The sequence below is a fragment of the Astatotilapia calliptera genome, chromosome 16, assembly GCF_964374335.1.
Source record: "Astatotilapia calliptera chromosome 16, fAstCal68.1, whole genome shotgun sequence".
In the NCBI taxonomy this organism is placed as follows: domain Eukaryota; kingdom Metazoa; phylum Chordata; class Actinopteri; order Cichliformes; family Cichlidae; genus Astatotilapia; species Astatotilapia calliptera.
Genome location: NC_137437.1, coordinates 5170126 through 5183066, shown reverse-complemented (window position 1 = coordinate 5183066; position 12941 = coordinate 5170126). Strand labels below are relative to the sequence as shown.

Here is a 12941-nt window from a genome sequence, read left to right as displayed (position 1 = left end):
TAATAATAACGTGCTCCTGATGAAATCTTTTTTTAATAGGTTTAAGCTCGTACACCATTATTTCTGTGGATATTCTGAGTCACTGAAATGTAGATATTTATTTTTTAACACATTTAAACATCCAGCCTTTATTAACCCTTTAGAGCCGATCGGAGCGGGAACGCTCTGTTATGCGTAACTATTTTTAAATCCCGGTAGCACTGCAACCACGTAAGCTAGCGCAAAAATTTTTTTTGCATATGAAACCGGAGGAGTTGTACTTACATATTGTGCCATCAGCTTGTCCTAGGTCACGGTTTCCTTCCACATAAAGCTTTGCAAAAACTGCATAAAAAGCGCTTGCAGGAACAAAAACATAATATTCCAGAAACACGCTTTGCCGGTCCGATCAGCTGTTCAAAACACTTCCTACGTTGGAATAGACGTCAGCGCGAACTTTTGCATTTCCGCCATTACCTGGCCGAAACCGGAAGTGACGTCATTTTCACGGAAATGTAGTCTTTTTTGCGATCAGGGCCTCAGGGCCTATACTGCTCTTTTTAAAAGTTATCTTTGACTTTATGACTTTCTGTGTCGTTTCTGGGATGCTTAGGACTCATATTGCACTGCTGGAAATAGTTTATTTTGATGCATATGCTGCTTTTTTGCAAATTTGCAGTATAATATTTATTTTCGTTTTTCCTGCAGTGTATAAAAATTGGTGTATTTCAAAAATAAAACTATGAAGACACTCAAATTAAATTTCCTGTGGTGGGAAACTATTTTGTGCAACTTTTTTGTATTTACAGTTTTGAGGGATAAGCCTCTTAAATTTCTCTAACTACAAATATATGTTAAAAAATCAAAAACGATTTTCAATTTTTTTGTAGTTTATTGCACTTTTTTGCAATTTATGTAATTACTATGCACTTAATGAATACATATTATTAAAATCTGGGCTATAATGGTTGTATTGATGTATAGCAACTTGAAATGCTCCCAAAAATGGCTCCACAGCATGTAAAAATATAATATAAGCTCTGGCGGACTTGGTTCTATGGTAGGTCTTAAAGGGTTAAGGAAGTGGCTTTTGTCAAGATTGAAGATTGTAGTGACGAAAACACACAACAGTGGAAGTTTCCACTTGGATTAATCATCATGTTGAGTTGTTAGATGATAAAAAATTATTTTGTCAGTCAATTATTTGACTTATTTGCAACTTCTCATGGAGAAGTTGCACCAAAGCGCTGATGGATCTGCTCCCACGCCTTTCAGTGTAAAGGTTTTCACAATTATATTTGGTTTCAGTTTGTCAAATCTGTGGATTTACTGTAGGTCAAGTACTGTGCATACTCATTAGTCACAGTCCTAGTTTGTAGCACTACTGGATAGGGCTGTTCGATATAACGATATATATCGGTTGACGATATAAAAACGTCGATCGTTTGTTTCGTTTGTTTCGTGGTGTCGCAAAATAAACTGTTTACGGCAATATTTTTTCATCATTTTGATGGTCACTGTAGTGGCTATATTAATTTCTTAAAGTTCTCTCTTTCTCTTATATTTTATATAACCACACTATGGACGGACAAGCGCCTGTTTTTATGCGTTGTCGTTAGCAACAACGACGGTAAAACCATCGGCCGTCCGCTTATTTTCCACATAAACCTTTCACGATAAAGCTCAAGATCCTGTTGAGACTTTTCAAAATAAACTGAATCACGTGAAAGATTATGCCGAGTATTTATGGATGAGAAGCAAAAAAAATAAACCTTAGCGTTCTAACCAAACGTTAGAACAGGCTTTTCCCCGCAGCACGCTGTGTAATAAATACTCACAAAGAAAACGGCGGCCGTTACAACTTATGTCTAAAAATGTATAGTTTCATGCATCGGTTAAAACACTCGTCTCCAGGTACATGACGCCCAGCTGGAAACACTTCCCGCAAGTCGAGCTGCCCGAGATTCACAGAATTTACAGAAAATGTAGAATTTTTGTGATTTATATCGTTATTGGACGATAGATGTCTTATATTGGGATATGAGATTTTGGTCATATCGCACAGCCCTACTACTGGATACTACAAGTCAAGATTCATGATATTATTTCAGTCACAGAAAAAGCCAGATACACCAGCTACCTATCAGGTATGGTGATTCAAATGAACTGGGTGTTTTTAATGATTGGGGCGATCGTGGCTCAAGAGTTGGGAGTTCGCCTTGTAATCGGAAGGTTGCCGGTTCGAGCCCCGGCTTGGACAGTCTCAGTCGTTGTGTCCTTGGGCAAGACACTTTACCTACTGGTGGTGGTCAGAGGGCCCGGTGGTGCCAGTGTTCGGCAGCCTCGCCTCTGTCAGTACGCCCCAGGGCAGCTGTGGCTACAATGTAGCTGCCATCACCAGTGTGTGAATGGGTGGATGACTGGACGTGTAAAGCGCTTTGGGGTCCTTAGGGACTAGTAAAAGCGCTATACAAATACAGGCCATTTACCAATTACTTTAAAAACATTTAAAGAAAATCCAATTGTTCTGCAGCTGTGGGCATTACTAAAAGCAGTGGGGCAATATTTAATATTCAAAAACAGCACTGCAGTCACTTCATTGAAACAAACTGAACCTCGTGGAAGATGCAGATGCTGATGTAGACTTGCAGCAGGTTGAAGGAAACCTGAAACAGAGCCTGAGTACTTAGACGTCCATGTATCTGACAGATCAGCTATGCATTCAGTCATACGCTGAGGTGCATCTCCTCTGAGACACTTGCAGTAATGGTGCTCTACCCAGCAGATGACAGGCAGCTGATAGAGAGCCACACCCAGCTTCACTTTATCAGCAAGGAGAAAAACAAGCATCTTTCCTGTTAGAAAGTCAGGATGAAGACTTGCACAAGAAGTGAAACTGCTTTGACAGGAGGTTTATTATCTGTTCTATCTAAACAGATTTTTTGTTTTACTTTCAGCCGTGAGATGATTTAGTGTTTTATATCACAGTATTGCACATTTTGCAGGCATTACCTTAAACTTCAGAGAGATTTATTATCAAAATGCAACAAATCAAAAAAAGGATTGATTTTTGCAGCTGTTAAAATTGTTGCAACCTAACATTTAATCAGATCTAAAGGTGTTATCACATCTACACTTGGTTCTTTTCACTGGCTTCCTGTGAAATAAACCAAATTATAAACAAGTAGCAGCATTCATGATGGTTCCTACTGGGGAATAAATCAATGTTATAACTTTAAATGCGTTTCATCTTTCCCCATAACGTGGTCATGAGATGCAGGTGAAATCGAGAATCGTAGTGCTGATGCTTCTACGTCCAAAAACAGAATACAGGGAACACTTGGTCTTGTTAGCTGCACAGAATATCTGGCACTGGAGTGCCACTGGTACACTATATATTGGAAGCACTACAGATAAAATCCTCACATACCACTGAAATGGCAGGTTAGAGAACGATGATTACAAAACACTGCACCAGGGTGAGGCGGTACATATTCCACCTCTGATACGAGGAGAACAGCCTGCTGTGCAATCTGGCTTTCATTTTATTCACATCTCTTTCTAATCATTCACTTAGAGTTCAAGTCTTTTTTTAACATAAAAGTCTAATTACCTTAGGTTTTCACTCATTTTCCAATGATCAGCCACAACAATAAAAAATTAAAATAAAAAAAATAAATAAATACTTTTTTTTTTAACTCACACCTGTCCAACAGTGTGCAGGTCCCCTAAATGCCTTTAAATAAGCTCTGACCCATCGAGGTGGTGGTGATCCATCCTGTGCTGTCTGCTGACACCAGGCTCATGGGCACTGGATCCTGAGGTTGGGATGCTGGGCGGGTCTTCCATGGATCAGGCTTGTCCCAGCGTATCCTGCTCCATTTGCATGGTGTATACCTCCTGCAGTTTTTGCAGTATTTTTGAGGCACACTGAGGCGGGGTGTTTAATTTGCTTTTTGATTTATGACTTAAGGTGGCACCTGCATGAATGCCAGGTTTCCCAGCAGAACACGGCACCATAACAAGATGAGCCAAGTTACCCACTGTGCCTGTCGGGCATTTTAATCTTGTGGCCCATCTGTACTTTTTAATAAATACTTAAGGGTGTGTAAAGGCCTTAAAGAGTATAAATTCTAATTGCTCATGTAAAAACTGGATATTTCCAGGCTTTCCACATTTGTGGAAATTATGTTATTTCAACTGATATTTTGTACTCCCTCTAGCATGTTGATAATAAGCTGAACATGATCCACAGTGTGGTCTCCTACTCCACTTTAAATCTCATATTATTGCAGAATTTTTATAAATCTGAAACCTCTGATATACATCGTGTGGATACATGACAGAACAACAGGAACAGGGCTGTGGTTTTTCTAATCTAGCCATCAGAGCACAGCCATTAACTTCTCCTCACTATGCTGATGACTTCCACTGTTTCACTGCTTCCTCACAAATTTCCATTCACTCTACAAATGAGGTAACAAGCTTCATCTTTGGGGAGTAAAGCCAAAAAGCTTATTCGTTTACTCGACTCAGATACTTTGTTACAACTTTGTAATACGGAGTGAGCCGGTGAGCCTGAAACAGTGAGTAAAGGAAAGAAGCGCAGCGAGACTCAAAGCTCAGAAAGTCATAAATGGGTTAAACCATTTCCTCAGAGAGAGGGGGATTCCCAGCCCCACATGCTGAGTGCAGCCTTACACCGGAGTTTTAAAATTTCCTCCAGCCCCTCTCTTCAGCTTTGATTGAACTTTTCCCTCACCTCCCACTGTTTAAATGGAAACAGAAACACTGTGACCTCTGCATATTCATTTGTTTCTTTTCATGTTTTTTGCAGATGTTTCAGCTTTTCATTTCAAAGAAATCCAGTGAAACCTACACATTACACTAAACTCGAAACCCCATCGCGTGGAGGCAAACTTGTCGTCTGGAATGTTCAATTTAATACGTGGCTTGCACAGCGGTGTGAATGATGCACTGAGGCCCTCGTCTTTATTTTCTACAAGCAAATTAAAACACTGGTACCTCAATGGTGAAATCTTCTCTCTTGCGTATTTCATCTTTTCTGTCTTTCTCTCCCCAACCGCTCTACTCCCTCTCCTGTTTTTATTTCTCTGTCCCAACAGCTGTTGTCGGTGCACACAGCTGCAACACTCCTCACTCTGTCATGCTCTGCAGCTACTCGCCAGCCTGGGAAACCTGACCAATCGCCAAGTGTGGAGGATCAAGTGCACATGTGCAGACCCAAACACACACAGGCACACACATAGGTTTTTGGGTCAGATGTTAGCGAGGCAGGCGGCACAGACAAGCACAGGGAAAAAAAGCCTCAGCTTCACTCAAACCCTGGTTGGCACACGTAATTATGATTCATTGAATCCTGAGGAACTAAACTCAAAATGTCAAGGTTAATTTGTGCTTCGGTGCATCAGAGCATTTCCAAAACCACTTGTCCCCTGCTCTAATGAAACGTTTACAGCCACCGTCGCCTTCCACTCCCCGCCAACCACAAAGAAACAAACAAAATAATAATAATTCAAAGTAAATCGAGATCTCATTCAGTCTTGTTTTTCTTGCAGCACCGAAAAAACAAAAACAGCCAAACAAACACACCCACTGTGTATAATTACAAGGAGAAATTTCGCTGCACACACCGAGCGTGCATTTATAGAGGCTCGCCTCAGGGCCGGCCTCGCCATCCACGACTAGAAATTCAAAGTGACGCTCCTCTCAATAAGAGGAATCGCTCGGTGCTGCCAGTGACTTGTGTAATCCCCAAAAGCAAAGATGCAGTAGAGCCTTGTACTCTACTGTGAACACCGATGCCTAACGTACATGTGTAAATACGAGAGGTCAGACGAACATAAGCTCACAAAATAATCTTGCATAAGACTGGACTGCCAGTCCTAAGACTGCCCAGCCAATATTATTGGGTGATATTAGCCTTTTGCTGATGTGACCTTATTGACATTTATGATGGCCGATAAATGAAAATTGACAATATATAAATATATGGGAATATTATATTTTATTAAAATCAGGCTTAAGAAACCTTTATTATGGGTCTCGATTCACACTTTAGGACTGTATTCATTAGCAGAGCCAAAGCAAATCTTTGTCCACAGTAACTGTTCCAGATGGACTCTATCGAGGCTTTAACATGATCTCATACCATTGCTACCATATGGAGCATGTTAACCAGCTAGAGATAAACAACATAGCATATATCCATCCATTCTTTTTTTCTACTTATCCACTTCAGGATTGCAGGACCACTAGGTGGTGTGGACAGTATAAAAGATGGACGTGGCTACAATAATGTCACCCACTAGATTCTGAGGTTCCAACTGAAGCCTTGAGATAAGCATTTCTTTATCTTAGTAGCCGAGTGGCTAGTGACTGACAACTTATAGCCAATGAGCAGGGAGTCCTTAATTTTAAAACACAGGCTTGACCAAGAGTTATAAAATAGACTTATTCAATTTGAAATGAGTGACTGAGCCCATAAATTCAGAAACATTTATGGAGGTCAAGTAAAAAGATATTTTCCCGCAGACATCTACAGGACCAGAAGTCCTTTTTTGCAACCACAGCTATCGCCATATAGTGGGCCTTGCAGGTTTAAGGCACTTACGCAGCGACTTCATTTTTGCGATAGGGAGGCAACCTCCATTTTTTATACTGTCTACGATTGGAGAACATATTTATGTATAACTTTAATCTATTTTCAATCTTCTTCATGTCACGATTTCTAGCACATGTTACAACCTCCATAACAACAGTACTAAACATATTATGAGGCTGATGTAACTCTTTCTTAAAGTCTTTTTGGGCACCAAAATAAAGGCAAACACTAAAAATGTAGTTTTGTCATTCGAGATCTTGCTGCTATCCAGTTCAAAAACACTGGCTGACAGCTGCAGTCATACTTAAATGGCGGAATTACCCCCTCCCTCTGTGTACTGTCCAAAAACAATTCTGTCATCCAAATTAAATCACGATTTAATGCTTAGTAAGAGCTGATTAAGCTAGCTGACTGTATTAAACCTCTGCCTAGCTTACCTTATGCATAGCAGCCCCGAACTTTTCCCAGACATTCACCCATCAGACTATAACCTCCTAGTTCTCTACTCTAAAATCTGTGTGACGTCCAGATGCGCAGATTTAAGAACAGTTCATGTGATAAGACTGGTTTGTTCACAGCTAGCAAGTAAAGTCATGCCTCCTGCACGTACCAGAGAGGTAACACACTTAAATTAGCGGTGTACTTGCAGCACTGAAAACACAGCACCGGCACGCACTCCTCCCACTGTGTGCGACATGTAAGAAAGAACAACTTCAGACAATGTCATGTGTGTTCACGTGTGAAAAGAGCTCGACAAAACCTAAAGTCAGTTTCAATTAATCCTACAAAAAAACCTGGTGGAGAGAAAATGTGCACCACAAATCTCAGTCAAGGTGTTTGTTGTTCAGTGAAATTCAGTTGGAGTTATTCCAAAAGGATTTGGGCTGGGCCAATGCCATTGCTAGAATGCATCACAGAAGGGGGAAGGAAAAAAAACGCACAAACATACACATACGGGGACTATTTTCTAGCTTCAGGAACATAAGAGTGGATTGCAGATTTGACTTGCAATTTGTGCTACACAAGTGTCAGATGTTGCAAATGACTGCAGGTCACAGCCATCCAAGCCTTACCTGCTTTGTGTTTTACATGATATTCATGTGACATATTTTGAAAACAAACCACAGCAACATTCAGAAATGCAAAAGCTTTATATGATACAAAGCTGCATGTGTGTGAGACGCTATTTTCCAGCAGCCAGCTCAACAGAAGCTCTGGCAGATCCATCAGCTGTAACCCATTCCTCCTTTTTTCCCCTGTGCTCTCAGCTTTGCCAAATAACAACAACAGGGTGATGTCGCTGTTCTGCTGCTCATCTCTGCCAGGCTATGGAGGTGGAAAACTGGGCTGCAAGAGTACCAGGTCTCCGTCAAATGCCTTTTCCGCTAAGTGTGATGGGATGAACAGGCCTACCTCCTCCCCCCTCCCATTAATGCAGCACAGGGCCGCTCCAGCAGAAAGGCCTGCCGGGCAACGGTGTGCACAAATGCGCAATGAAACACCGCCCACCCAATGGCGCACAAGTCGGTCAGCGTGGTGAAGCCTGTCATGCACGGATTGGGTCGGCCCTGTCAGTGCGAGGCAACGCGTGCACTGTGCAAGGAATATTTCACTGGGGTGTGGATGAGAGGAGGAGAAGAGGGAGGAGGGATCTCTTCAGGACCAAAATAGGCCTAACGTTACCGGGATGATGTTAGCATCGTTGAATAACATTAAGATGAAATAATTAAAATAAATAAATGGATGTAAAGCAGAGAGAGAGGTCAAAACGCTATCAGAGATAATCCAGTCCAGACCGCACTGGTCCCAAGTGAAGGAGGGGAGGGGTAATGTTATAAAAACGTGTTTCTGAGACCGTGAGAGAGGAAAAAAACATAAATGCATGTTTGTGCTCCAGTTTCCGCCGCCAGTTTGTTCTCAGATGGTGCTTAAACACACACACACACACACACACACACACACACACACTGAGAGAGATGGAGGCTCAGACCAACCTTGTAGACTTGTCCATATGTACCATTTCCGACCACTTCCACCAGCTCGAAAATCCCAGCAGGATCCTGGATTTAAAAGAAAAAGACAAACCGCAGAAGCGGATTAATTGATTCCCCGTAGCAATTACAAGCGGGTTCGTTCGATGCAGGAGCCGGCTGCGCCCGGTTCGCTTCTCATGCCAGCGGATATAGACAAAGAAAAGCTGCCGTAGGGCTGTGTCAACAACAGCACTGCCTCGCTGTGTGATTGTATTTTTTTGTTAAAAAAAATCTGAGGGAGAAAGAGGGTAAACGCGAGCGTGAAAATGTCACTGTGAAGCACACTCACCCTCAGGGATGCCAGGTCTATGTCCACCAGACTTTTAGCCGGAGAGTCGTTCGCCATTTTCGTTTAAAAAAGGTGGTAAATTAGCGGAATAACGGCGTGTTTTAGTCTCCTTCAGGCGGACGGCGTGTGTCTCATCCTCGGGTAGTTTTAATTTTAATCCCCTTACTAATATTTTCAACCCAAGGCGCGTTTTTTTCTCGCTATAGTCCCAGACAGAAGCTCCGCTGCTGCTGCTACATACCGACCAAGTGCCGGACCGCTGCCTGCTGCGCTCGCTCGCTCGCTCGCTCTCTCTCTCTCTCTCTCTCTCTCTCTCTATTCTCCGCCCTCTCTCTCGCAGTCAGTCCCTATGTCTCTCTGCCTCTCTTTCTCCTCATTCCCCGCCCCTTTATCCCAGGGACAGCACTAGATTTTCTGGGGCCTGGAACCAAAGTCACCCCCTCCTCACCACCCCGAAGTATTTCTGCACATGCGCATTCACACAAGTGGTTCAACAATATATAGCAGTTACAAACACAACCCACCTCTTAGGATTACTTATTTCTTCTTCACCACGCCCACCTTATTAAACATTAGCGCTGGAGCACTGCCTGATTTAAATCTCTGCAGGAAATGCCGTGGTGACTTACAACGTAAATGGAAATGCCTTTTAACCTTGCACCATATGCCTCCTCGTAAATCCGACGTGCACCTCCTGAGAAAAAACTAGATGTGAAAAAACATTTTAGTTGTTAGTTTAGCTTCTGACATATGCATTGCATGCAATAATACTTAAATTGTTATAAAACAAAACAAAATAAAACAGAAACATTTTTAAACAATAAAAACTAAGCAAGAAATCTACTCTGGAAACTCACTGATACCAACCAAATAAAAACCAAAATTCAAATTAAATAAAAATAACTAGAAAATACAAAACTAAAATAACTCTTGTGTATATTCAAGATTGCTAGAATGAGGATGCAGTTGATACTAGCATGGCTGATAACCGTTATTGCTATGCAGAAGCTAGCGCGCAGCTATCAAGTCAGTAGACACAAACTAATCACACATGGTTAGTCCATTTAAGTCCATTTAAGCAGACATAGCCCCATCCTGCATATTTATATTGCTTCTGGCTACTTTGTCCTCTCAACAAAGATGGGGTTATAGTTGTAACATGACTTGAGAAATAATTGAAATCTAACCATGTAAGATGTTTAAAGGGAAACTATCTCTCTGGCATCAACCAGATAGTTTGTTACACAGAACCTACTAACTCCCCTTTGACACTGTTTATAAAAAGGGCCAATATTAACACGTCATCAATGACTATAATGGGTTAAGGCACAGTCCTAGCTGCCAGTAGTCCGTCATGCAAAACATAGCTTTTTGGACCCTTGTGCGAAAAGCAACAACTAATCAGAGCAATCAGATAAATGACAAATCTAGTCAGTAGTTACAATGTAAGTAATTGTAAATGCGTACCTATTGGGAAGTCCTGTTTCATTTAGTAGTTTATTGCCTTCACGCAAACAGTTTTCCTACTTTCTTCTTTTCTTCCAGCTTTTGTTTGTATCCTCCCATTTCTCAGACAGGGATACAGGACAATTAGAGCATGTGAAATGGAAACAGTGATAAATATTTCAGTACTGCTGTCACTGCTCTGCAGACGAGCTGCATTATTTCCTGCTGCCATCCCTCTTACAGTACCTGTCAGCAGCCATGTCGCTTGTTAGCTGCATACTGATAACATATCACATCACGATGATATCAGCATCCTCTTTTACAAGTCATGTTGTATAATTTGTTCTCCAGCATCCCTCTAGACTAATGCTGGATGTGATGTGGATACTAATGTCTGAAGTAAAGGTCTGCTGGTTTACGGCTTCAGTCCAGGCTGAAAACAATTGATATTACCATGAAAAATGCACTAGAGACAATAAAGAGAAAAATATCCTGTTTGTGGTAGTTCTCTGGGTGAAAATGCACTGCTGGTGGTGAGTGGTTGGACTGCTTCAAGCTAATAGTAAAGCAAAATTAACTCAAACAACCACCCACCACAATCAGTGTATGCAGAAGAGCATCTCTGAATGCACAAGACGTCAAACCTTGAAGGAGATGGGCTACAGCAGCAGAAGGCCGCACTTGGTGCCACTCTTGCCAGCTAAGAACAGGAAACTGAGGCTACACCAAAACAAAAATGTAGCCAGGTTAGTTTTAGTTTCTGCTGTGACATTTGGATGGTGGGTGTAAACAACATGAAACCATGGATCCATCCTGCTTTGAGGTCATCAGAAAAGGAAGCAGATGATGGTCTAATGGTGTGGAGGATATTCTCTTTGCACACTTTTGGCCCCTTAATACCAGGAGAGCATCGTTTAAAGGTGATGACCTGTCTGAGTATTATTGGTGATCATGTCCATCCACTTTTTACCACTATGTACTCCTCTGAGGGCTGCGTCCAGTGGGATAATGTGCTATGTCACAAAGCCCAGATGGTCTAACTGATTTCATGAACAAGGCAGAGAGTTCACTGTAGTCAAATGGCCTGAAAAATGACTAGATGTCAATCCAACACAGCACATTTACACATTCACTCATTATAAGTTATATATGATAAATAATTATAAGTATAAGTTTACCATTTAGCACTTGGAAGAACACACTAGTAGGCTGAAACTTAATGACAAAACTTGGTAGATGCACTGTTGTGTCTTCACGAGCCATAAAACCCAATAATGTCCCAATAATGACAATTTTATTTGCAAGTTTGGATGAGACAATTCAAACTTTTTGTATTTTTAAATTGCAGCACTCTATTTACATCTGTTGTTTTTATCCATCAGCAGCTCTTCAGTCAGTCAGTTCAGTTTCCTGATTCTTGTTCTGCAATTTGTCCCCAGTCTGTTTTCTGCAGCGAATTCACTTTGTCTGTTTGTTTGTTATTTTTGTTCTCTTTTCTATATCCATGTCCATCCCTATGCTACAGTTTTACATTTCTCTGGTAATCCAGATGCTAAAGTTTTGCCTCGCTCACTTTGAACTGTCAATCCACGTACACCAAAAAAAAAAAAGGAAAACAAAGAAAAAAAGAACATCAGTTAGCCCACATGAAACTAAACCACAGGAATCTGGAGTACAAGTTAACATATACAAACATACCTTCAGTATCATGTTTTCCATTGTGAAAAGGGGCACTTTAAATAAAAAAGCAAAAAACACAACTTTGATTGCATCATTATAAGAAAATGAGATTCACAGATTTTTACAACAATTACATTTGGGGGGGAAAGGACTACATGGGAAGGAACATAATGGAGTAGCAAGGACAAAGTATGAAGACATCAGAAGGCAAGAATTGGGTCATATGAGCTGCTGTTTCACATCCTGTTGGGGATAAAAATAATTTTGCACTGTGCCCTAAAACTTATGGTCTTGCCCGCTTGATTGAGTCTTTCCTTTGAAGGTGATGAAGGGGGATGACCCAAAGACATCAAAGTATCAACCGCTGGGTGTGCCCTGCTTTCATGTGTTATCTATAGAAGGGATATTTTGGAGATTCCAGGCTGGACATGTAAATTAGGCTGCTTAGTTTATTCTAGACCTGGAAAATATACTCAGACTCTTCATGAGCCTGCCCAGAGTGACTCATGGAGGGCACCGCTCAGTGTTTGCTGAAGCTCGGCTCCTCAGTGTTTGCCCATTTGCAAGTATTTTCTTTTCGGCTTTCTCTCTTAGATTTTCATAATGCATGTTTATCTCAGATGGTTCTTCACCAAAGAGCTTGTCAGATCGCATCAAAGACGTGTGTCTGTGGGCTTTTTTTTTTAGCAATCTCTTCTCACAAGGTAATTTTCCATGTGTCAGGTTACTCATCTGTATCATCTGTATCTGAGTTATGTCTTGCTACCCAACATAATGATGAAATCAAAAACAGCGCCGTGGAAGGGGAAGTCAGAAGGAGAAGTTTCTAACGACGCGCACGACCGGGCTGAACCTGAAATAACAAACAATACCATTTAATCCCTGTGAC

General features: G+C 41.3%; 1 protein-coding gene across 4 annotated transcripts in view; it reads right to left on the bottom strand.

Annotated features, from left to right (window-relative positions):
- The window catches only part of LOC113008059 (mitogen-activated protein kinase kinase kinase kinase 4-like), a 107834-nt gene extending 98584 nt beyond the window's left edge, over window positions 1-9250 (bottom strand). For all 4 annotated transcript variants that reach the window (XM_080291137.1, XM_026145198.2, XM_080291138.1 and 1 more), the window contains exons 1-2: window positions 8927-9250; window positions 8599-8664 (exon numbers count right to left, since the gene is read on the bottom strand). In XM_080291137.1, coding sequence (XP_080147263.1) covers window positions 8599-8664; window positions 8927-8983 — 123 coding nt within the window. In that variant the 5' untranslated portion in view covers window positions 8984-9250. The remainder of the gene's footprint in view (window positions 1-8598; window positions 8665-8926) is intronic.
- Window positions 9251-12941: the final 3691 nt, after the last annotated feature.